Source organism: Chiloscyllium punctatum, chromosome 14 (genome assembly GCF_047496795.1).
Source record: "Chiloscyllium punctatum isolate Juve2018m chromosome 14, sChiPun1.3, whole genome shotgun sequence".
Classification (NCBI taxonomy): domain Eukaryota; kingdom Metazoa; phylum Chordata; class Chondrichthyes; order Orectolobiformes; family Hemiscylliidae; genus Chiloscyllium; species Chiloscyllium punctatum.
Genome location: NC_092752.1, coordinates 36,553,993 through 36,580,198, shown reverse-complemented (window position 1 = coordinate 36,580,198; position 26,206 = coordinate 36,553,993). Strand labels below are relative to the sequence as shown.

Below are 26,206 nucleotides of genomic sequence, written 5' to 3'. Positions count from 1 at the left end.
TGAATGCCAAGCCTCAATGAATTCCCGTGTGTGTCCTTGTTTAGCCTGTCCCAGCTGGATTCATTGCCCCAGTCAAACTGGTGGCCCTCTTTGTCCGGATACCAGTGATAGTTGGTCATGTCTTTTGGTGGCTAGTTGGTGCTCGTGTATCTTAGTGGCTAGGTTTCTGATCATTTCTCCAATGTAATGTTTGATGCAGTCCTTGCAGGGTATTTTGTATCTTACATTCGTTCTGCTGGCTGTGGTATGGGATCTAATAAATTCATCAGTATTTGTTTCAGGGTAGTAGTGGGTTTGTGGGCTACCATGATTCCTAGGCACCAGAATTGTCTGGTGGTCACCTTTGCAATGTCTTTGATGTATGGTAGGGTGACTAGAGACTCTGGGCATGCTGTGTCCTCCTGTTTTGGTCCGTTGTACAGGAATCGGTGGACTGTGCTTACTGGGTAACTGTTCTGGAATACATTGTGTTGCTGTTTCTCCTTGGCTTGTCATACATCTGGGGTGCTGTGGTGTGTTGTGGCTTGTTTAAATAATGTCCTGATACAGCTCCAGTTGTGGCTTTTGGAATAGTTGCTTCTGTAGTTGAGTATCTGGTCAGTGTGTGTAGATGCTGGCTTGTAGTTCTCCATTGGCTTTTCATTCTACTGTGAAGTCCAGAAAGGAGAGTTGGTTATTGTTCTCTTCCTCTTTGGTGAACGTTATACCAGTGAGGATGTTGTTTATGTGTTAGTGGGTTTCTTCTAGTTTGTCGGCTTTGTGATGACAAAGGTAGCATGCACATATCAGACCCAGAGCTTAGGCTGGATCGAGGGAAGGGCTGATCATTCTAATCTCTATATAAGTGCCTCTGTTATAAATCCTGATATTGGTGATCCCATAGGCATCCCATTGAGTTGTTTGTAGATCTTGTCGTTGAAGGTGAAGTGGGTTGTGAGACAGATCTATGAGTTGGAGGATGCTGTCCTTGCTGATGGAGTTGGCGCTGTCAGGTGTTTGTATCCCTGGTTTTTCTAGCAGTGAGGCCAGTGTTTCTTTGGCTAGGGTGATGTTTACTGATGTGAATAGTGCAGTCGCATTAAAGGAGACCATGACCTCATCATCCTCTTCCTTGGTGTCTTTGATGATGATGAGGAATTCCTGGGTGGAGTGGATGGAGTGGGTTTAGTCTTCCACCAGGTATTTTGGTTTTCGCTGCATTTCCTTTACCAGTCTGCTGTGCCGGGGAGTGAGACTATGGGTCTGAAGGAGGCCCCTTGTTTGTGTACCTTTGGTAGCCTGTAAAATTGAGGTGTGTTGGACCCTTCTGATTTCATTCTTTGGAGCCTGTCTTGTTAATTTCACCTGTCTTGTGTAATTTCCTCAGGGCCGCTGTAATGCGGTTTACTAGCTGTGGAGTCAAGTCCATCACCACCTGTTGGTAGGTATCGGTATTGGTTCACTTTTTCAATGTATGGAGGAACCTTGATTATCTGAATTTTGAATTATCCGGAGAAAATTTCAAGGTCCCGCAACAATGTTACATCAAAGAGGGAAATGCATTTGGATTACCCGAAGAACACGTGAAAACGCTGGCAAAAACAACGAAACACAAACACAGCTGGATTTTTTTAGGTGAGGGTTATTACACAGCCCTTTGCAAAAGTAAGTGATCTCCACTATTCCTGTCACTTCACTGGGCCATTCATGAAAAAAATGGCTGAGAATGTAAACACGTGCATGAGGCAATGCTTCTGTCTTTCTGTTGGGAGATTGATTCCCTGAAACTGACAAATGCTCTTGAGCTGCTGTGTGGGACCTTGTTTAATGTTGTCTTCACCATGCCTTGCCAAATGCTGACAATTGCTGCATTTTTAAAAAGTTTTCCTGTATTATCATTGCTTTTATGTTTGTTCATGATATGAAATCGATGTCTCCTTGCGCTCAATACACTAAAATTATAGATTGAAACAAATTCTCCGGTAGAGCACAGCATTAGATCAGCATGGCTTCCCTTGTTTAAGGTAAAATCGATTATCCGAATAATCAATTATCTGAACGAAATAGTGCCTGCCCATCTCATTTGGATAATCAAGGTTCCTCTGTACTGTGTTCTATTTAGGAGGATGGTCATGCGCCCTTTGTTCACAGGTAGCATTACAATATTTCTGTCCTTTCGGAGTCCTTCGAGGACTTTCCTTTCAAGTGTGTTGAGGGTGTTTCCTTCTTTCTTTCTGCTTAATGTTGGTACTATCATGTTGATGTTGTGCCGACCTTTTATCCTATTCTAAGATCAAACTAACCAACACACCCTTCATTTTACTATCATCCACCTGCCTATCCAAGAGTTGCTTAAATGTCCTTAATGTCTCTGACTCAACTACCACCGCTGGCAGTGCATTCCATGCACCCACCACTCTCTGTGTAAAGAACCAATCTCTGACATTTCCCCTAAACCTTCCTCCAATCGCTTTAAAATGATGCCTCCTTGTGATAGACACTTTTGTAATGGGAATAAGTCTCTGGCTATCCACTCTATCTATGCCTCTCATCATCCTGTACACCTCGATCAAGTCACCTCTCATCCTTCTTCGCACCTAGCTCCCCCAACCTTTTTACATAAGACATGTCCCCCCAGTCCGGGCAGCATCCTGGTAAATCTCCTCTGCCCCCTCTCTAAAGCTTCTACATCCTTCCCATAATAAGGCTATCAGAGCTGAACACAATATTCCAAGTGTGGTCTAACCAGGACTTAATAGAGTTGCAATATAATCTTGCGGCTCTTAAACTCAATCCCCCTGCTAATGAAAGCCAGCACCTCATACACCTTCTTAACAAGCCTATCAACTTGGGTGGTAACTTTGAGGGATCCATCAATCCCAAGATTCCTCTATTCCTCCACAATACCAAGAATCCTGCCTTTAGCCTTGCATTCAAATGTGACCTTCCAAAATGAATCACTTTGAACTTTTCCAGGTTGAACGCCATCTGCCACTTCTCAGCCCACCTTTGCATCCTGTGAATGTTCCGTTGCAAATGACAACAGTCATCCAAACTATGCACCACTCCACCAACCATTGTGTCATCAGCAAACTTACTAACCCACACTTCCACTTCCTCATCCAAGTCCTTTATAAAAGTCATAAAGAGCAGAGGTGCCAGAACAGTTCCCTGTGGAACACCGCTGGTCACCAAGATCCAGACTGAATATTTTCCATCTACCACCACCCTCTGTCTTCTGTGGGCCAGCCAATTCTGTATCCAGTCAGCCAAATTTCTCTATATCCCATGCCTCCTTACTTTCTGAACGAGCCTACCTTATCATTTGCCTTGCTAAAATCCACGTACACTACATCCACTGCTCTACCCTTCAATGTGTTTTGTCACATCCTCAAAGAAATCAGTAAGGTTTGTGAGGCATGACCTGCCCCACACAAAGCCATGCTAACTATGTCTAATCAAGCTCTGCTTTTACAAATAATTATAAATCCTGTCTCTCAGAATCCTGTCTAATAGTTTGTCCACCACCGACGTAAGACTAACTCATCTGTAATTCCCATGGTTATCCCTATTCCCTTTCTTGAACAAGGAAATAACATTTGCCACTCACCAATCATCAGGGATTACTCAGTGGACAGTGAGGATGCTTCCTGTAGGAACCGTGGGTATATCCCGTCTAGCCTAGGGGACTTATCTATCCTTATGTTTTTCAAAATTTCCAGTATACCCTCCTTAATATCAACCTGTTTGAGCATATCAGCCTGTTGTGCGCTGTCCTCACAAATGACAAGATCCCTCTCAATAGTGAATACTGAAGCAAAGTATTCATAAAGGACCACCCCCCTATTTCCACTGACCCCAGGCAAAAGTTCCCTCCACTATCCCTGATTGGCCCTACCCTCACTCTGGCCATCCTCTTTTTCCTCACGTAAGTGTAGAAAGTCTTGGGGTTTTCCTTAGTCCTACCCACTAAAGCTTTTCCATGCTCCCTTCTAGCTCTCCTAAGTCCATTCTTCAGTTCCTTCCTGGCTACCTTGTAACCCTCTAGAGCCCTGACTGATCCTTGCCTCCTCAACATTAAGCAAGCTTCCTTCTTCCTACTGACTAGATATTCCACATCTCTTTTTGTTCTTTTTACCCTACCAGCCCTTTCTTGTCTCAGTGGGATAAAACTATCCAGTACACGCAGCAAGTGCTCCCAAAACAACCTCTACATTTTGGTCGTGCATTTCCCTGAGAATATCTGCTCCCAATTTATGCCTAATAGCATTGTAATTCGCCTTACCCCCAATTAAATACTTTCTCATGCCGCCTGTTCCTCTCCATGAGGATAATAGAAGTCAGGGAGTTGTGATCACTATCACCGAACTGGTCTTCCACAGAGAGCTCTGACACCTGATCTGATTCGTTGCCAAGCACCACATCAAATATGTCCTCCCCTCTAGTTGGACTATCTACATACTTCTCATTGCATTCTGCAGTTGTTCTGATCTGCTGTTTTCCTGGTTTGTGAGGTGTTGAGAGTTGGTTTGTATTTGACACATTGTGGTAGTACCTGTTTCCGAGGCATTCATGTAGGAAGTACGGTTGCTGGCGGAAGGCAGTCAGACAGATGGTGTTGATGGATGTCAAGAAAGGGACAGGCCAAACAAAGGCATGCGCGGGAATTCCTAGAAGCCTGGCACCCATCTTGGAACTCCATTGATAAACATATAGATCTGGACCCCATTTAACAACCTCCCAGAAACAGAGCCGGAAATGATAACACCCACCACAACAAACCAAGACACATAAGTAGCAAACAGGACAGAACACCAATGCTTCACCAGAGGCTCACTGATGATATTATCTAGCATGGTGACAAAACATCTGAAATAAAACCCACCAGCTCAGCGAGCAAACAGACAACCTGATGCACAAACTTGGCTACAAACCTTCTCCAAAGTCTAAGTGTTGTCAGACTATCCTTTAAGGAAGGAAACTGCCATTCTGGCCTACAGGTGACTCCAGACCCACAGGAACATGGTTGACTCTTAATTCTGGGCAATTTGGGATGACCAATAAATGCTGGCCAAGCCAGAAACATCCACAAGTGATGAATCAATAAACAAAAGCTCTTTCTCTCTTCATATTTATTGCCTCGCCTCACCTGCTGAAGTCTGTCTAAGATTTTCTGTTTTAGAGCAGGTTTGGCCTTGTTTAGTATTCCACTCAAAAGGAGGTCACTTCCATCAATGCAGCACTCCCTCAATACTGCACTAAACTATTAGCCTAGAAAAGGTGCTCCATTCTAATGTGCTCTCAAATACAAAGCTTTGAATTCACATAGAATAATACGATGTAGGAGGAGGCTAATTGAACCACCCAAAAAGCCATCCAGTTAGTTAAACTCACAAGCACTTTGCCACTAATTCTGCAATATATCTATCCCTTTCTGAGTGAATCCAGATCGCTCGTGGAAATTACTACTGTAATTGAATCTGTTTCCATCAGCTTTTCAAAGAATGCATTCCAGACCACCAACTCAGAGTGTAAAATCATTTGTCGTCATCCGTCCTCAGGCTCTTACAAAAGAGCTACTAATGATTTTGATTTTTGATTTTATTGTCACGTGCATCTTACTGTATTTAGGAATACAATAAAATATAGTGAAAAGCTTCCATTTGTTGCGCCATTTTGAATAATTCAAGAATAAGGACATTGGTTAGGCCTCTTTTGGAATATTGTATATAAGTTTGGTCTCCCTGCTCTAGGAAAAATGTTGTGACACTTGAAAGGGTTCAAAAAAGATTTACAAGGATTTTGCCAGGGATGGAGAGTTTGAGCTATAGGAAGAGGTTGAGGTTTATAAAATCATGAAGGGCATGGATAGGGCAAATTGACAAGGTCTTTTCCTCGGGGTGAGGAAGTCCAAAACTAGGGGGCATAGATTTAAGATGAGAGGGGGAAAGATATTAAAGAGATCTAAGGGACAGAGGGTGACGTGTGTATGGAATGAGCTGTCAGAAGAAGTGGTGGAGGCTGGTACAATAACACCACTTGAAAGACATCTGGATGAGTACATGAATAGGAGGGATTTAGAAGGATATGGAGCAAATGTTGGCAAATGGGATTAGATTTATTTAGGATATCTGGTCAGCATAGATGAATTGAACTGAAGGGTTTGATTCCATACTGTATATCTCTATGACTCTAAGGAGAAAAGAAAGATAGATTTTGAGAAGAGTCCATCAGTTCTGAGCCAGCTCATCACTGTTGGTAACGCCCATGCCACCATCCCTCCACCAGCACTTAGACCAGACCCAACCAACTTCAAAGTCGCCAATCCTCAGGCACAATCTTTGCCACTGAGCTGATAGTCCTCTGCCATTGTCTTGCTGCCGCCTGTGCCAAACCCTCCAGCATCAGTCATGTTTCTCAATGCTGGGCCCACCTCTTCAATGTTGCCATGATGTCCTGCTGCCACCGCTTTACTGCCACCAGTACCAGACCCAGCCAACAATGAAATCGCCGATTCCCAGGCGCCACCTTTTGCTGCTGGGCCTACCTCACTGACATGGCCTCTACTGATATAGCAGCTGCCAATCCCAGGTCCTGTGCTTGCTCAGGAAATGAAAGTCAGGGCTCACCCTCCAGATTGTTAGGTCTGCTCAAGATCAGCAGTAGGCCCACCCGAGGTACATGTCCTGGGCACACTCGATATCAGCAGTGGGCCCACCCGAGGTACATGTCCTGGGCACACTCGAGATCAGCAGTGGGCCCACCCAAGGTACATGTCCTGGGCACACTCGAGATCAGCAGTGGGCCCACCCGAGGTACATGTCCTGGGCACACTCGAGATCAGCAGTGGGCCCACCCGAGGTACATGCCCTGGGCACACTCGAGATCCCCAGTGGGCCCACCCGAGGTACATGCTGCCGATGCTGTAAGAAAGAAAGAAAGACAAACAACAAAAACAAAATGAAAAGCAGTCTGAGTGGACAAGCTCTGGCACAGGAACCTTGTTCCGCCACTACCTTGGACTGACTCAACTGTTATTGAGAGTTTCATACTTTCTTTCTTAATTGAAGATTTGTAAATATTGGCAGAGAAAAGATTATGCACCTGGTGAATGACAGTCACACAATCAAAAGTCACTTAATTTCAGAAAAAGACATTTGAAAAATCATTGAAAGAAAATCCAGTCCCCTCCAGGATGTTTATGATATAATATTTAATATGAAGTGTCCCCAAAACCAGAATGAAAATATAACAGTTACCGAAGATGGATAAGAAAGTGACATGAAAATAAAGGTCCCTGATAGCAGTGGAAATGAGGTGCTCAAGGACATCTTAGTGGTAAAGCCTAGACAATGTCACAAACACTGAAACAAATCTTCAATCAGAATCCCAAGATTAACTTAAAGCCTTTAACTCACTGTCATTTTGGTTAGAAATCTTCCTAAATCTTTGTGGGAGCAAAAAATTTAGAATCCAATAAACATTCTCTCTCAAGAATTAACTTACAGTCATCGAGATGTACAGCATGGAAACAGACCCTTCAGTCCAACCCGTCCATGCCGACCAGATATCCCAACCCAATCTAGTCCCACCTGCCAGTATCCAGCCCATATCCCTCCAAACCCTTCCTATTCATATATCCACCCAAATGCAGTTGTACTAGCCTCCAACATTTCCCCGGCAGCTCATTTCATACACATACCACGCTCTGCGTGAAAAAGTTGCCCCTTAGGTCTCTTTTATATCTTTCCCTTCTCACCCTAAATCTATGCCGTCTAGTTCTGGATTCCCCCAACCCAGTGAAATGGCTTTGCCTATTTATCCTATCCTGCCCCTCATAATTTTGTAAACCTTGAAGGTCACTCCTCAGCCTCTGATGCTCCAGGGAAAACAGCCCCAGCCTGTTCAGCCTCTCCCCATAGGTCAAATCCTCCAACTCTGGAAACATCTTTGTAAATCTTTTCTGAATCCTTTCAAGTTTCACATCATTATTTTGATAAGAAGGAGACCAGAATTGCACGCAATATTCTAACAGTGGCCTAACCAATGTCCTGTACAGCCGCAACATGACCTCCCAAATCCTGTACTCAATGCTCTGACCAATAAAGGAAACCATACCAAACGCCTTCTTCACTATCCTATCTACCTGCGATTCCACTTTCAAGGAGCTATGAACCTGCATTCCAAGGACTCTTTGTTCAGCAACACTCCCTAGGACCTCACCATTAAGTATATAAGTCCTGCTAAGATTTGCTTTCCCAAAATGCAGCACCTCACATTTATCCAAATTAAACTCCATCTGCCACTTCTCAGCCCATTAGCCCATCTGATCAAGATCCCGTTGTAATCTGAGGTACCCTTCTTTGCTATCCACTACACCTCAAATTTTGGTGACATCTGTAAACTTACTAACTCTACTCATAATGCTCACATCCAAATCATTTATGTAAATGACAAAAAGTAGAGGACCCAGCACCGATCCTTGTGGCACTCCACTGGTCACAGGTCTCCAGTCTGAAAAACAACCTTCCACCATCACCCTCTGTCTTCCACCTTTGAGCCAGTTCAGTATCCAAATGGCTAATTCTCCCTATATTCCGTGAGATTAAATCTTACTAACCAGCCTCCCATGAGGAACCTCGTCGAACGCCTTATGACATACTTTTATAAGGTTTGAAAACAAACCCAGAACTGATATAATTTTTGTTATACAAAGCCAAGAATATTGTTGGAAATTATTTTGTTAAATTTGGTTCCTTCATAATAAAATATCGTACACATGCAATGTGGAAATATGTTAAAGCCAAATCAAAATTGCTGTTTTTTTAAAGTTTCTTAGATTTATATAAGATGTAACATTGCCCTCAAGTGGCAAAAGTCTGAAGTGTAGATACTTAATTGGAAAATGCAGCTGAAGTACCTAGAATTGATTAAATGGAACAATATGAATGCTCATCTAACAAAGCAAACTTGTTTAGGCATATCACATGGTCAAATCACCTGAGCTGACATTTATTCGGTTGTAAAATAATTAATAATCATAGCCAGGTGTCTAATTTCAGAATAATCAACTGACATGAATTTGTTTCCAACCAGATGATTTACCTGATGTGGCAATTCTTATGTTATCTCCCATAATACATGAAACAGAGCATGGATATAGTGATATTAGAGAATTCAAGGATGCTTATTGCATCTACCCAAGAAATATAAACATCAAATTTCTCAGATACTTAATGTCTGAACTAACATTAAGTTAACAGATGAGTGTGCTTTTAGTAGTATGGTGCACTGCATATGTTTGGAAATACAGTAGAGTATTATATCCTTCATATCACAGATTACATTCTATGACAGAGTAAGGAAATTATCACCTTGTCTCTCAGAGATGTACTCACATACTGACTGTGAGACATAACATATTTAACTTCTTCCTAGGATAAAAACTTCTCTCAGAAGGAATATACAAGTTATGCACAGGCATATGTTGTCAATTTGAGAATGTGACTAACATGTAAAACATGTAACATGAAAGGTTCAAAGTTTGGAAGAAGATTTGTAGCCCAGGTGCTCGTTGTTGTGGTTCTGTTCGCCGAGCTGGGAATTTGTGTTGCAGACGTTTCGTCCCCTGTCTAGGTGACACCCTCAGTGCTTGGGAGCCTCCTGTGAAGTGCTTCTGTGATCTTTCCTCCGCCATTTATAGTGGTTTGAATCTGCCGCTTCCGGTTGTTAGTTCCAGCTGTCTGCTGCAGTGGCCGGTATATTGGGTCCAGGTCGATGTGCTTATTGATTGAACCTGTGGATGAGTGCCATGCCTCTAGGAATTCCCTGGCTGTTCTCTGTTTGGCTTGTCCTATAATAGTAGTGTTGTCCCAGTTGAATTCATGTTGCTTGTCATCTGCGTGTGTGGCTACTAAGGACAGCTGGTCATGTCATTTCATGGCTAGTTGGTTTTCATGGATACGGATCGTTAGCTGTCTTCCTGTTTGCCCTATGTAGTGTTTTGTACAGTCCTTGCATGGGAATTTGTACACTACATTGGTTTTGCTCATGCTGGGTATTGGGTCCTTCTTTCTGGTGAGTTGTTGTCTGAGAGTGGCTGTTGGTTTGTGTGCTGTTATGAGTGCTAGTGGTCGCAGTAGTCTGGCTGTCAGTTCAGAAATGTTTTTGATGTATGGTGGTGTGGCTAGTCCTCATTCCATTGTCTTTCCCTTAGGCATCTGTTGATGAAATTGTGTGGGTATCCGTTTTTGGCGATACGCCATCCCCAGCATAATTTATACTTGGAAGTTAAGTGCTAAGGGCACTGAGCAGAAAAAAAAGATGGTCAACAATTCTGAGACGCAAGATAGTCTTATTGAAAGTCAAATGAGAATTAAAGAGATACACAATGAATGAGGAGATAGGGATCTCGTAACATTGTGTGTCAGGTGGACAATATAGTTTTCAAATTCATGTACTTAGATGCCAGAGGTTTCTAAATTATACAAGAAGAGCAGATCATTCAAAGTCATTTCTGATCATGGTGCTAAGTTGTGAAGAAATAGCTCAGATCATTGTACAAGAAGCCAATCATGCACAGAGAGAGTGAGGAGAATCCCGCCCATGATGATAATTGATACTGAGTGACAGCAACCTTTGATGAGACAATCAAGTTATCAACTAGGAGACAGTGAGGTCTGCAGATGCTGGAGATTAGATTTGAGAGTATGTTGCTGGAAAAGCACAGCAGGTCAGGCAGCATCCGAGGAGCAGGAAAATTCACATTTTGGGCCGAAGCTCTTCATCAGGAAATCATTGGCACCCTCCTCCATCGGCATTGCAAGTGCAGAAATACAGAAATACAATCTGAAAATTTTGTTTTGTTGCTTCACGCTTAAAAGTTATTAATTTGATGGTATGCATTCTGAGCTCTACTTTTTGAATTTTGATTGTGGGGTGATTATAATAGTATGGGTCACTCCCCATTTGGTATACATCTTGCCACTCAATAGCATTCCATAACCTGACACTATCTGTTCCAGATACTTAGTCAACTGAAAATAATGCTCATCATCTCATCAATGATTACACTTATTGTGCTACTAAGACATCAAATAGAATCATAGAGATGTACAGCATGGAAACAGACACTTTGGTCCAACTTGTCCACGCCGACCAGATATCCCAACCCAATCTAGTCCCATTTGCCAGCACTTGGCCCATATCCCTCTAAATCTTTCCTATTCATACACTTTTAAATGCTGTAATTGTACCAGCCTCCATCACTTCCTCTGGCAGCTCATTCCACACATGCATCATCCTCTGCGTGAAAAGGGTGCCCTCCGGTTCCTTTTATATCATCCCCCTCTCACCCTGAACTTATGCTCTCTAATTCAGGACTACCCCACCCCAGGGAAAAGACCTTGTCTATTTATCATATTCATGCCCCTCATGATTTGATAAAGTGACCCCTCAGCCTTCAACGCTCCAGAGAAAACAGCCCCAGCCTATTCAACCTCTCCTTATAGTTCAAATGCTCCAACCCTGCAACATCCTTGTAAACCTTTTCTGAACCCTTTCAAGTTTCACGACATCCTTCCTGTAGGAGGGAGACCAAACTGCATGCAATATTCCAACAGTGGCCTAACCAATGTCCTGAAAAGCCACAACATGACCTCCCAACTCCTGTACTCAATACTCTAACCAATAAAGGAAAGCATACCAAAAACCTCCTTCACTATCCTATCTACTTTCAAGAAACTATGAACCTGTGCTCCAAGGTCTATTTGTTCAGCAAAATTCCCTAGGACCTTACTATTAAGTGTATAAGCTTTGCTAAGATTTCCTTCCCAAAATGCAGCACCTCACATTTATCTAAATTAAAATCCATCTGCCACTCCTCAGCCCGTTGGCCTATCTGATCCAGATCCCGTTGTACTCTGAGGTAACCTTCTTTGCTGTCCACTACACCTCCAATTTTGGTGTCATCTGCAAACTTACTATCTATACCTCCTAAGTTCACATCCAAATCATTTATATAAATGATGAAAAGCAGTGGAGCCAGGACCGATCCTTCTGACACACCCTGACCACAGGCCTCAGGCCTGAAAACCAACCCTCCACCACCATCCACTGTCTTCTACCTTCGAGCCACTTCTGTATCCAAACCCTGTACTCCATGTGAGTTAACCTTGTTAACTCGTCACCCATGAGGAACCTTGTCAAATGGCTTACTGAAGCCCATACAGATCTCTAATCTCCAGCATCTGCAGTCCTCACATTCACCTCCATATAGATCACATCTACCTCTCTGCCCTCATCAAACCTCTTTGTTACTTCTTCAAACAACTCAATTCAGTTCGTGAGACATGATTTCCCACGCACAAAGCCATGCTGACTGTCCTTAATCAGTCCTTGCCTTTCCAAATACATGCAAATCCTGTTCCTCAGGATCCTCTCCAACAACTTGCCCACCACTGTTGTCAGGCTCACCGGTTTATAGTTCCCTGGCTTTTCCTTACCACCTTCCTTAATAGTGGCACCACGTTAGCCGACCTCCAGTCTTCTGGCACCTCACCTGTGACTGTCGATAATATACATGTCTCTGCAATGGGCCCAGCAATCACTTCGCTAGCTTCCCACAGTATTCTAGGGCACACCTGATCAGATCCTGGGGATTTATCCACTTTTATATGTTTCAATACATCCAGCACCACCTCCTCTGTAATATGGACATTTTTCAAGATGTCGCCATTTACGTCCCCACATTTTATATCTTCCATGTTCTTCTCCACAGTAAGAACTGATGAAAAATACTCATTTAGTATCTTGCCCATTTCCTGTGGCTCCACACATAGGCTGTCTTGCTGATCTTTGAGGGGCCCTATACTCTCCCTAGCTACCCTTTTGTTCTTGATGTATTTGTAAAATCCCTTTGGATTCTCTTTAACCCTATTTGCCAAAACAATCTCATGTACCCTTTTGGTCTCTTGATTTCCCTCTTAAGTTTACTCCTACTGCCTTTACACATTTCAGACACAGGGATGGTTTTAGTGGCTGCAGGATGTTCGAGAGCTAGGAAGGCTAGTACTGACTGAAGGTGGTCAGAGATAAGGAACATTGTAGTGATGGGAGTTAGTCATTCAATCTCTCCTATTTCTACCTACGCTTCCTTCTTTTTCTTAACCAAAAGTCTCAATTTCTCTAGTCATCCAGCTTTCTTTACACCTACTAGTCTTTCCTTTCACCCTAACAGGAATATATCATCTCTGGGCTCTCATTATCTCAATTTTGAAGGCTTCCCATTTTCCAGCCGTCCCTTTACCTGTGAACATCTGCACCCAATCAGCTTTTGAAAGTTCTTGCCTAATACCATCAAAATTAGCCTCCCTCCAATTTGGAACCTCAACTTTTAGATTTGGTCTATCCTTTTCCATCACTATTTTAAAACTCAGAGAATTATTAGAGAAGTAATCCATACAAGGCAGTAATCTTCCCCATATACTGTGAACAGGAGTGGATGAAAGATCATGTGGATGTAGGGGGCTCCCTTCCCTATTGAGGTTGTTACTTTTGCCATGACTCACATGCATTCAATGGTTATGAATATCCTGATTCATTCCTGATCAGTAACCAGGATCATGTGATAGCTGTCTTTTGAGTTCAATACTACTGCGTCTTTGGGATACATAGATACGATAACTTGAACGAATGTTTCTAGCATTAGCATTTGTTTGTCCTTGAAAATGACTTGTCATGATATTGCAAGTTTGTCTCTCACTGGCCAAAATCATCTCGGGGACTTCTTTAATACTGTCAGATCATCTCTGGATGATGATCTTTTGCAAAATTGTAGTTAGTTATTTTCAGCACTCCAATTGTGACTATCCAGGCTGGTTCTGGTTAAAATGTAATTTAGTGCTTCCATAAAATATTTCCTGCTGGGACACCATTTCGAGTCTTGAAACGTTTTGTGGCCCGTCAGTAAGAACTGAGAGAGTAAAGTTGTTAGTGTTGGGATATAACATTGCTGCCTCAGAGTTTCAGTTCATGACCCTAAGAGGTGCAGACCCCAGTTTGAGAAACCCCAGTATAACAGACCAGCCTTGACAGATGCTTCAACTTTATCATCCAGTGCACCAACATATCAATCAAGAGGGTTGGGTAATCTGTTGAGTGTGCCAGATGTAATTATTGTAATATGTAGCTTATATCTCATTTCAAAATCATAACCTTGGAGATCAGTTCCTTTCATGCTTTTATTTTAAAGAAAATTGATGGAGAGATAAAATTGTCATTATAGTTCAGTGCCAGTCCGCAGCATTTAGTTTTGATTGAATTTCAATTTTAAGTAAGGCATGCTTAGAAATTTCTTGTATTTGTAAATTTATTGCTTTTTGCTGGTCTTTGGATCTATACAGCCATCTGTACTCATAAACATTATTTGATTTCTCTGCTGTTCACTGATGTTGTCCAGTTGGTCTTCAATTAGTTTTCCAAATATCTACCAGCAAGATATTACAGTCTTCTTTATCGTTAACCACTGGTGCTAGCTATGATGTAATATTGCTTCCAAAAGAGTATTTATCCTGATGTGACTATGCTTGTGTTATCTTCTATAATGTAAGGAACTGTGAGTGGGTATAACAGTATTGAAGAATCTAGCAGATGTTTATTACAACTATTGTACGCAAACATTATATTTTTCACTCACCTGAGTTCTGGACTAATATTAAGTCAAAATGATAGAACTAAAATATCCAGGATGCTTCAAGTGATTGAAGACAAATTGGAGAACACTTTTACACTCAGATCACATTTTATCTTGAGTAGGTCTCTTAAAGATATGACATATAAGAGGCATAACATAACAAACACAAAAGCATAAACCAGGTGATAATTATTTAACCAATCCTTACTGCAACAAATGTTAGAATCCTGCATGTGGCCCAGTGGCAGCATCTCAACACTGGGGAAAAGACTTTTTGATTTTCTATATTAGGTTTCAACTGTTAGACGGGAATCTTACTAATGACCTAGGGAGGACCTCCCTCCTATAGTCCAAAGCTCTGAATGGACCTTTCAGGTGAAGCAGCATTGTACTTGTACTTCTTTTAATCTGGTCTACTGCATTCACTGCTCACAATGTGGTGTCTTTACATTGACAAGACCATATGCAAATGGGGGTTGCATGTTTTATGGAATCACTTCACTCACTATAGGAACGACCGTGCCTCTCTTTCCCAAGTCCCCATGCGCACCGCCCACCCCCACCACCCCCACCACCACCACCCCCCCTCCCACCTCCCGAGTTGCTTGCCATTTCAATAAACCACCTTGCTCTCACACTAACATTTCTGTACTGAGCTTGCTGCAAGGTTCCAGCGAAACACAAAGTAAAATCAAGGAACAACATCTCATTTTCCACTTACATACTTTACACAATCTAGAACTCAATATTAAGTTCCTTAACTTAAGGAACTGACTGCATTGTGTCTGTTCTACATTTTTCTTACATTCTTTCCCATTCCCCCACCCCCACAATTTATACCTTTTTTTTCTTTCTCACCACCAATAATGACCCCTTCACTATTCGCACTGTGCGTTACACTATCTACTCTCTTGCTCCTCCTCTGTCTCAGCCAAAAGTATTTTTAAAAATTCCGATATGTTTCAGTTCAAAGGAGTCATACCAGACTCCAAATATTAACTCGGTTTCTCTGTAAATAAAATGATTGATTGGGAACGTGGGGATGCTCAGACTTGATGGGATTCACAGGAATGACAAGGCAGAAAGGAACGTGAAGATTTGGAGGGTGACCTAGATTAACAGCTGAGCCTGCTACTCATTCTATGAAGTGATTATTGTGTTGCCTTCCATCCTCATCTCAATCGCAAGTGACGAGGGAAAGAAAAAAATGGATGTCACCACACCTGGACTGAGTGGGGTAAGTGCTTGTTTTTGTCTGAAGGAACCTGTTCTACTTTGAGCGATGTGCAAATTGCAGTATTTAAGCACTTACCCAGTCCACTTTAAAGACATCTGAAATCACAGAATTCTGCATGTGAACCTCAATGTTGACTAAAAATACTAACCACAGCAATCTTTACCATGTTATTGATCATTTCAAATTAATCCGGTAATGGATATGAAGTAGATGTAATGCGAGGGTGTAAAGTTGCATTTACATTCCACAGTTCCCAAATACAGTCCAACATCTCAAATCTTTCACAAAGTACAGGAGCTGCTTACCTCACACCTTGGCCTACAACATTCCTACACCGTTACCATATATGCAATGCTACTTTCCTTGGGTGATGTGGGGTGGGACTGAAGGTGCAGGAGAAGGTCTCAATCTTCTACTGTATGTGTGCCACATGGTTTATGCACCATATAACTGAATCAGGCCTAAAGTATAAAAGATCCATGTAGAAACACCCCTTTGGCCTCCTTTTTAGAGGCGTCCACGTCCTTGTGTTTGGATGATGATTGTAAAATTGTCTTTTGTGTGTGCTGCAACAGCTGACAGAACACTTTCCTAAGGTGCTGCTTTACTTTTGATTTCCTTCACATCATTCCAATGGGCCTGTCTCCAATGGATCCAGATACAGAACCTGCTGTCATCTCTCTGGTAGCTGCACTACAAGCATTCAGAGAGATTGATAAGGAATATTTGCATTGGAAGTCCAGGATCAGCAGCAGTCTGCAGTGGACGTGAAGTAGGCTCCAAATTCAGCATTTCCTGCAAAATTTACCCTTGTGATGCAATGTCCTGCAGATGGGCAAGAGGCAATGTTGCACTGAAGGAGAATCTCCCAGACACCTGACAAAACTCTGTGATCTGCTCTGGGTGCAGGGTGCTATAGTCTGTATCAAGGTATCAATCAGAATGCCATGTCATGAACCCCAGCATATATACATTCAACAACACCACCTTCCATTGTCGCTATCAAGTGTCAAACAACATCTCCTCAACATGAGATTCCCATGTTTGTTCCGGTCTGGAAGTTTGTTGCAGTACAGTACAGTCAGAGGGCATAGGATAATCCTTGCATGCTTTGCACCAGACAACTGGAGAAGCAGCTAAAGTATGCGATGGACAATGAGGATCTGTGTGAGCTGCAGCACTGTCCAGAGCAGGGAAGTGAGGGCAAGCCTTAGGAGGAACCCAACTTCCCCCATCCGACAGCACAGCAGCAGAAGCCATATCAACACTAGCGACAGAAAATGAACAAAGCCGTTGTTTGCATTTTCACACATATCCATATGTACTTATTCACCTTTCTATTCAAAGCCACAGGATTTGGTGAGTGAAACCTAAGAAAGTTACTTCAGAAAACAACTTACCGACAACAAGAAAAATCCACCAGAGCCAAATTTTCCCTTCAAAATAGCCGATGAAATAATCGGAGAACTGTGAAAAGAAATGTATGTATTAAAATTTTCAACAAAAGCAATACAGACAAGGAAAAAAGACTGAACTTTGTAGACCAGACTGATAATGTAGCTATACTATGATTACAGGCATGTAGACAGCAGTTAATCATTAAATCTGTCCTGTTTATTTGAATGTGTTGTTTGTATACCTCATCTTGCATTCACAGCTAAACCAAATCGGCACGTCACCATTTGGTAGCTTACCTACCACCATCCTCAATAAGTACAGGGATCTGTTTACTTTAGTGTGTTAGAGGGAATCGACTTACAGGGCTCGCTAGAAGGGATTCTTGTATTGAACAGAATGTAGCTCATTGCACCCTAGCAACTACAGGTTACATTTAATATAACAGACATTGGGCTGAATTTTCCAAGAAGTAACAATCCCATGGAATTTGCAACTCTGTTCAATTTTTACGCTAAGAGAAAGCTCCGCATTTCTGACAGGAGATTCTAATCAGAGCTATTTCAGAAATACAGTGCCATGTTTTAAATCTGATAGGTCTCACATAATGTAAGGTAAAGAGAAAAAGCAAACCTGATCCCCTTTTCACATTCAGTTCCCCTATTCAGCGACTTATAGGTCCAGGTGCACAGACAGCCACTTTGACAGCTCTTGTGAAATGGTAAATACAGAAAGTAAGTGTCAGGTTGGGTTGTTGGGAGAGGAGGGTATGAAGTGGATAGAGAGCAGGGTGTCAAGTGCATATGGGCTAGGGTGCAAGGTGTACCTCCTGCACAGTATTTAGGGTATGTTGAATGTACAAGGGATAGGTACGGGTGGAGGGGTGGTGTGGTGTTGGGTCACAAGGAGGAGGAAGGGGTGTTCAGTGGTGAGGGTGGGGGTGTCAATGCCCAGATGATCAGGCTAATGAGATATTGATCTGGTGGCAGGGTAAAGTGCTTGTCAGGTTCAGTAGCAAGGGAAGGGATACTTGGGTTCTCAGGGCAGAGTGGGGTGACAGGTTTAGTGGAGAGGTGGTGTTGATCCCAGGGGAGACAGGATGTCAGGTCAGTGTCTGGGGATTGTTATGTGTTGGGAAGAGTTGTAGGTGGGAGAGTGTGAGGTAGACTGGGGGGAGGGAAGGCAATGTTGTTACTTGAATAGTTACTCAGAACGTAGACTAGATTCGGAATAGTCTAACTTTTCCTGCGTAAAAATTCCTACCCATAGTAGAACCCTTAGAATTCTCTGATTAACATGCATGCATTTGGAAGGAACCAGGCATAGAGTAAATTGCCCAATGGAATCATCAATTTCATGGGCAGTTTCATAGGGCATGTAACAGTACAGCATAGTACAGTCCCTTCTGCCTTCGATGTTCTGCCGGCCTTTTATCCTACTCTAAGATCAAACTAACCTACATACCTCTCATTACACAATTATCCATGTGCCTATCCAAGAGTCACTTAAATGTCCCTAATGTGTGTGATTCTACTAACCTTCCTCCAATTACCTTAAAATTATGCTCCCTCGTGATAGACATTTTCGCCATGGGAAAAAATATCTGGCTATCCACTCTATTCATGCCTCTCATCATCTTGTACACCTCTATCAAGTCACCTCTCATCCTTCTCTGCTCCAATGAGAAAAGCCTTAGCTCCCTCAACCTTTCTTCATAAGACATGCCCTCCAGACCAGGCAACATCCTGGTAAATCTCCTCTGCACCCTCTCTAAAGCTTCCACGTCTTTCCACTAATGAGGTAATCAGAACTGAACACAGTATTCCAAGTGTGGTCTATAGAGCTGCAGCATTACCTTGCAGCTCTTAAACTCAATCCCCCTGCTAATGAAAGCCAACACATCATATACCTTCTTAACAACCCTATCAACTTGGGTGGCAACTTTGAGGGATCTATGGACATGGACCCCAAAATCCCTCTGTTCCTCCACACTGCCAAGAATCCTGCTTTAACACTGTAATCTGTATTCAAAATTTGACCTTCCAAAATGAATCACTTCATGGTTTTCCAGGTTGAATTCCATCAGCCTAGTTCTGCATCCTGTCAATGTCCCATTGCAACCTACAACGGCCCTCCACACTATCTGCAACTCCAGCAACCTTCGTGCCATCAGCAAACTGACTAACTCACCCTTCCATTTCCTCATCCAAGTCACTTATAAAAATCACAAACAGCAGAGAAACGATCTCTGCGGAACTTCACTGGTCACCAAGCTCCAGGCTGAATACTTCCCATCAACCACCATCTTCTGTGGGTCAGCCAATTCTGTATCCAGACAGACAGGTTTCCCTGTATTCCATGCCTTTCTGAGAATTACACGGGATCCCCATATGCAATTCCCATCTCTACCACAGAAGAAATTCTCTGGCTATTGGAAAATCTGGTCATTGTTCACACCTCCATATGACATTGTCATAATGGCTGGTGCTTAAGGCACTCCTCAGTGTTAATCCATTCAGACCCTTACATTATTAAATCATAATGTGGAGATGCGTATGTAACTAGCTAACTGATAAAGGAGCTCTCTGAAAGCTTGTACTTTCAAATAAACCTGTTGTTGTGTGATTTTTAAAATTAAATCATAGAATTCCTACATTTCAGAATAGAGGCTATTTGGCCCAACGTGTCTACCCCAACCCTTCGAAGACCACCATCCAGATCCATCCCGCTACCCTATCTCTCATTTCCCATGGCCAATCCACCTAGCCTGCATATCTCTGGACACTATGGGAAATTTAGCATGGCTAATCTACCTAACTTGCACATCTTGGGACTGTGGTAGGAAACCGGAATGCCAAGGGGAGGCCCACGCAAATTCCACACAGACACCTAAGGATGGGATTAAACCCATGTCACTGGCACAGTGACGCAGCAGTGCCAACCACTGAAATCCTGTGCTGCACATTATATAGCACTGCATTACTGCAGTATGGCCCAAAGCATTTAGCAGTAAATATCTAGGAAATGGAGCAGCCAATTTTCATATCTCATCAATGTCAAAGAGATAACAATTGGAATAACTTTACTAAAGAACAAATATTGCATAGAGATCCTGGAAAACATCCTCAATTCCTTTCAAATGGTGCTATTATGCCTTCCATATCCACTAGCTGAGCCAGCAGACATTTTAACGTTTCATCCAAAAGATAGCACTTCTCCTTGTAATATACCCTCCTCACTCTACTGAAGCGTTAGGCTAGATTTTTGTGCTCAGAACTTTTAAGTCAGTCTTGAAATACAATCTTTGGACTGAGAGGCATAAGTGCTACTACTATACAGTCATAGCTGATCCTTGGCTGTCTCATGTGTAGAACAAAAGCCTACCATCATTTTTAATATTCTTGAAACAATACATTGAGAAATCCACAAATAAAATTTAAAACGTACCCAAAATGAAATGCATACTCTGTGGATGTAAGTTTGCTCGCTGCGCTGGAAGGTTTGTTTTCAAGTGTTTCGTCACCATACATGATAACATCATCAGTGAGCCTCCGGTGAAGCACTGGTGGTATGGCCTGCTTTTTATTTGTGTGTTAATCTTCCTTCGGTTGGTGATGTCATTTCCTGTGGTGATGTAACTTCCTGTTCTTTTTCTCAGGGGGTGGTAAATGGGATCCAATTCAATGTGTTTGTTGATAGAGTTCCAGTTGGAATGCCATGCTTCTAGGAATTCTTGTGCATGCCTCTATTTGGCTTGTCCTAGGATGGATGTGTTGTCCCAGTCAAAGTGGTGTCCTTCCTCATCTGTATGTAAAGATACTTATGAGAGTGGTTATGTCTTTTTGTGCTAGTTGATATTCATGTATCCTGGTGGCTAGTTTTCTGCCTGTTTGTTCAATGTAGTATTTGTTACAGTTCTTGCAAGGTATTTTGTAAATGACATTAGTTTTACTTGTTGCCTGTATAAGGTCTTTCAAGTTAATTAGCTGTTTTAGTGTGTTGGTGGGTTTGTGGGCTACCATGATGCCAAGATGTCTGAATAGTCTACAGGAAAACAACACCTATGGACCAAATACTGACCTACAGAAGCAATCATCCGAACATCCACAAACGAAGCTGCATCAGAACATTATTCCAACGAGCCACCATACACTGCAGCACAGAGGAACTATGCAGAGCAGAGGAAAATCACCTATACCATGTATTTAAAAAGAACGGGTACCCAAAGAACATAGTCCACCGATTTCTTAGCAACAAACCCCGACAAGCAGACAAAACATGTCTAAAAACCCTAGCCACTCTCCTCTACATCAAAGACATCTCAGAAATGACTGCTAGACTATTCGGACCTCTTAGCATCATTGTAGGCCACAAACCCACCAATACACTAAAATGGCAGCTAATGAACTGGAAAGATGCTATACAGACAACAAGTAAAACTGAAGTCATTTACAAAATACTGTGCAAGTACTGTAACAAACACTACATTGGACAAACAGGCAGAAAACTAGCCACCAGGATACATGAACATCAACTAGCCATAAAAAGACATTGCCCAATCTCACTAGGATCTTTACATACAGATGAAGAAGGACACCACTTCGACTGGGCCAACACATCCATTCTAGGACAAGCTAAACAGAGACATGCACGAGAATTCCTAGAAGCATGGCATTTCAACTGGAACTCTATCAACAAACACGTTGACTTCGATCCCACTTACCACCCCCTGAGAAAAAGAACAGGAAATGGCATAATCACAGGAAATGATGTCACCAACCCAAGGAAGCCTAAACACATAAATAAAAAGTGGGCCATACCACCAGCGCTTCACCGGAGGCTCACTGATGATGTTACCTAGTATCGTGATGAAACATCAGAAACAAATCTTCCAGCTCAGCGAGCAAACTTACATCCAGAACCTCAACCTGAGCTATGAATCTTCTCAAAACTCACCAAATGCATGTTCTCTTTCCTTTGGGTAAATCCAGAATACTTAAGGATAGATTATTGGAAACAAGGCAAGAGGAGGATTCAATGTTTGCAGCTTCCTTCTGCTTGTCCAACTCGGATCACTGGCTCTGACAGCATTGACTTTCAGGACCATCTGAAGTCAAGTGGGAATAATCCCAGCCCCAGTGAGAGAGCCACTTTCTCCAGGTTCCATTTGTGAGACTGGCTGATCAGTAGTTAATTCCAAAGGTTATGTTAATGCTTGATGAAACTTTCAAACATTTTCAAAGAAAGAATTTTCATTTGTCGGATCTTATTGTATTTGTGAACTATGTCAAAATACCTCATGATCACATTATTTGAATTTTGGCATATACATCACTATTTTTGAATAGGGACATCGACAATCAAGTTACACACAGCAATGTCCCACAGCAAATGAATCAATAATAGATAAGGGAGAGAGATGTCAGATAGTCCACTTTATTGTTAGTGGGGTCTTTTGTATCTGCTTGTTCTAGCAGGCAGGATTATAGTTGAAAATTTCATTTGAATGGTAGCAACAAAGATTGTAGTCATATGCTCAGCTACTAGATTGGAGATAAATCCCACAACATGCTGTCCTCAAAAACCAAAAGTGACAAATTAGGCATGGTGACATTTTAGTTTCTCTGTTAATTAGCAGGAGTGGCATGAACTGATCTTTAGAACAGCAATTCGACCAAGTACACCAACTGAATTGAGACGGTGTCCAGATATTTCACTCAGAAATTAAATGCTGCAGAATGCACAAGACACATGTTAAATTATCTTTGTCACTGGCTCAGTCAGGTCCACATCATACACCATGAATCCATCAACTTCAGCATTTATTTCAAGCAGATTCAAACTAAAGCATTACCCTTAGACAACATCTCCCATTTCAACAGATAGCGAAGGGGATAGAATATATAAGGCAAAATGTAAGGTTAAATCCATGGAAATCTAAATAAGACTATAACCGGAGTTGTGGGTGCAATTTTCAGCTCCATATTAAAGGAAGATTGTTGAGGCAATACAGAGTCATTAGCACCAGTAGCTGCTTGCTTTTGGAACGTACAGATGCTTGAAATAATGGGCTGTTTTCAGTAGAGCAGAGAATATTATTGGGTGATTTAATGGACATATTTAACATTATGAAGCAATAGGATACTGTGAGAGAAACAAATTACTTCCAATTATGAAAAGGTCTGGTGCTGCTCTGCATATCAAATGCCAACATGGAACATTTGAGCTGAAGGTTCGGTTACGTATGGAATGCTGTGACACTCAGTAAATGTAGCACTTCCTTTATCTTGTTTGTCTGTGTTTCTGATTACCATAAATTCTCTGCTAGTTTAATAATAGAAACAGATTGCATAATTCAGGCCACATTCTCCAGCAGATGAAAGACACTGTGGACTGCAGCAGAATGGTTTAGAATACATTGTAAAATAAAGCAATGAGATCTGGAACATATTTTATCATTTCACTATATATTCAGCATAAGCGCAATCGAAACATCTTTTATTGAGCTTGCAGGTTATTTGTAATGGTGGTTGATACAAAGTAAAATAAAGAGCCTATTGAAAATCTGATATGAAAATAGAATTAATCAGCAGATTAGGCAACATTTGTGGAGAGAGACACAGAGAAGCAGGAACCATTGCAGTTAAATGAACTTTCAAGGCATTAACCGAAAATGCCTCTTACTACAGAGACTGCTTGATTCATTGAATATTTCCAAAATTTGCTGAGAATATTTTTTTTTAAATCCATTTTGGATGGAACTAAAATATCTTTCCTGTTTATGCTGTTCAGAATAACTCTGAAGACACCAATGTCATAATGCTTTGAGTGCATTTTCTCTGATAGGCATGATTCCATAAAGCAAAACAAACGGTAATATTGTTGTGATTTACACAGAATAATCAATTTCACCAAAAAGCTAGAGGGCACTTAAAAAACTGAAATGCTGCACCTAAGCTCTCAAAATACTTTACTGAGATTGTGATCTGTGAATGATGTTAAAGTAGAGGAAGCTTCCGTCTGCACTAACTTGCTTTCAGTTGATCCAACAGGGCTCTATGTTCTAGAGTGGTGCAAATATAGAACGTTACAGCGCAGTACTGGCCCTTTAGCTCTTGAAGTTGCACCGACCTGTGGAACCAATCTGAAGCCCATCTATCCGACACAATTCCATTTTCATCCTCATGTTTATCCAATGACCATTTAAGTGCCCTTAAAGTTGGCGAGTCACCTACTGTTGCAGGCAGTGCGTTCCACACCCCTACTGCTTTCTGAGGGTGTTTTGCTCAGCGCAGAGACACCATGGAAAGCAAATAAATCACCCCTTTCAATAAAATATGACAATAAGATCTTATGAGGTAGAAACTGATGCTCTTTGAACTCATTATCCAGGTGGAATTGGAGCAAAAAGAACAAATCTCAGTATGGAACATCCCACACTGTGTGAACAGAGATTAGCAGCAAACAAGGCAGCCACCTAAAATAGGGATTATTCTGATATCAGCAAATAAGGTCCCCAGTGTTCATGTTCCCACTGCCATTCAATTTCCTCTCCAATGTCCTTCCTGACCCTTCCAACAATGACCCTCTGATACACAGCTCCTCCTTTCTCCATTCCACTCTCCAGTTGCTGTCCTGTGATGTAGGCCTACCCACTTCACAGTCAACCAACATTTTAATCTGCCTGTAGCTCGAATTCCAAACCCATTTTCAAAATGGTACCTGATACCCACTATTAAATTTGAGAGGACCTGAGCAAAACTGACCCTTTCACAATAAGTATGCAAAACTGCCACATCATTCCCCCTCCCCGCTAACATTGAGACCATTTACATTTTGTAGCTATTTACCAAAAACAAGAATCTTAAGACAATTGAACTAAGTTCATCACTTTTCCCATGAAGTCACTAGTCTGAAACAAGGCAATCATTCAGTTTGTTAATTTTACATTTCAGATTCATTGGGCTGCGCTGTAACTCCCATTCACAATGCCTCAGCCAACCACTATCAGACTAACATTCACAACATTCCTGAGGTCAGACCTTCTACTGGAGGCTTCTCTCCCAAAGACCTCCAGACTATGAGTTCATTCACCTGTGGTTGGAAAACAGGCAGTCAAAGATTTAAAAGGGCTGCAGGTTTATTGGGAATTCTGCTCTTCTTTAGGTTTCTCAATCTCTAAACTGCAGTTATGGACATAAAGCTCCTCAGGACTACAAAACAGACGAGTGCTTCCGCTGAGGGACAATCCAGCACATTGTGCATTTTTAGATCATTTATCTTCAAATACTCTCTCAACATTTTAATCACCTAGTTCATTCATGTTATGACAATTCTCATTGGTAGGTGGGACTTGAGCCCTACGGACACTAATACTGAACTACAGGACTCAATTTCTCTAAGGTACAGTACCCAGGATTGCTCAAGAAGGCTCTAGTCGAACTAGAGGTCAGCTAAAGCATGACTTCAACCCCCTTGTATTTATTCTTAATTAACCTGTTCAGCATGCTACGACTCCTCCCCTGGCAGAGGTAGGATTTGAAGCCAGATCTTCCATCGCTGTGGCACAACATCCTTCAAGTAATCATCTGAATGAAAATAATGGGTATGATGTCTTCCACAATTACACAGTGAAACCAACAAAATACACAGTCTGAAGTACAACTGACAGTAGAAATAAAATACAGCCAAATAAAGAGATACGAATCTTCCGAAGCATTTGTGACAACGTCATAAGTCAATGAACACTTACCCTTACGATAAGAATCCACTTTATAAGAGACAACCCAAACCCCGAAATGGCTCCATATCTGCCTGCAATGGTGTTGGTTGAGCAGAAGGATAAAAAGAATCCAATCCAGTTAAATATAAATGCAACTAAAAAAACCAAAAGGAAATGAAAG

At 41.9% G+C, this 26,206-nt stretch overlaps 1 protein-coding gene across 3 annotated transcripts in view; it reads right to left on the bottom strand.

The window, feature by feature from the left end:
• Positions 1-26,206, bottom strand: part of LOC140485722 (NEDD4 family-interacting protein 1-like) — a 161,045-nt gene that overhangs the window by 115,585 nt on the left and 19,254 nt on the right. For all 3 annotated transcript variants that reach the window (XM_072584182.1, XM_072584179.1, XM_072584180.1), the window contains exons 3-4: positions 26,056-26,180; positions 17,309-17,375 (exon numbers count right to left, since the gene is read on the bottom strand). In XM_072584182.1, the coding sequence (XP_072440283.1) occupies positions 17,309-17,375; positions 26,056-26,180 (192 nt within the window). The remainder of the gene's footprint in view (positions 1-17,308; positions 17,376-26,055; positions 26,181-26,206) is intronic.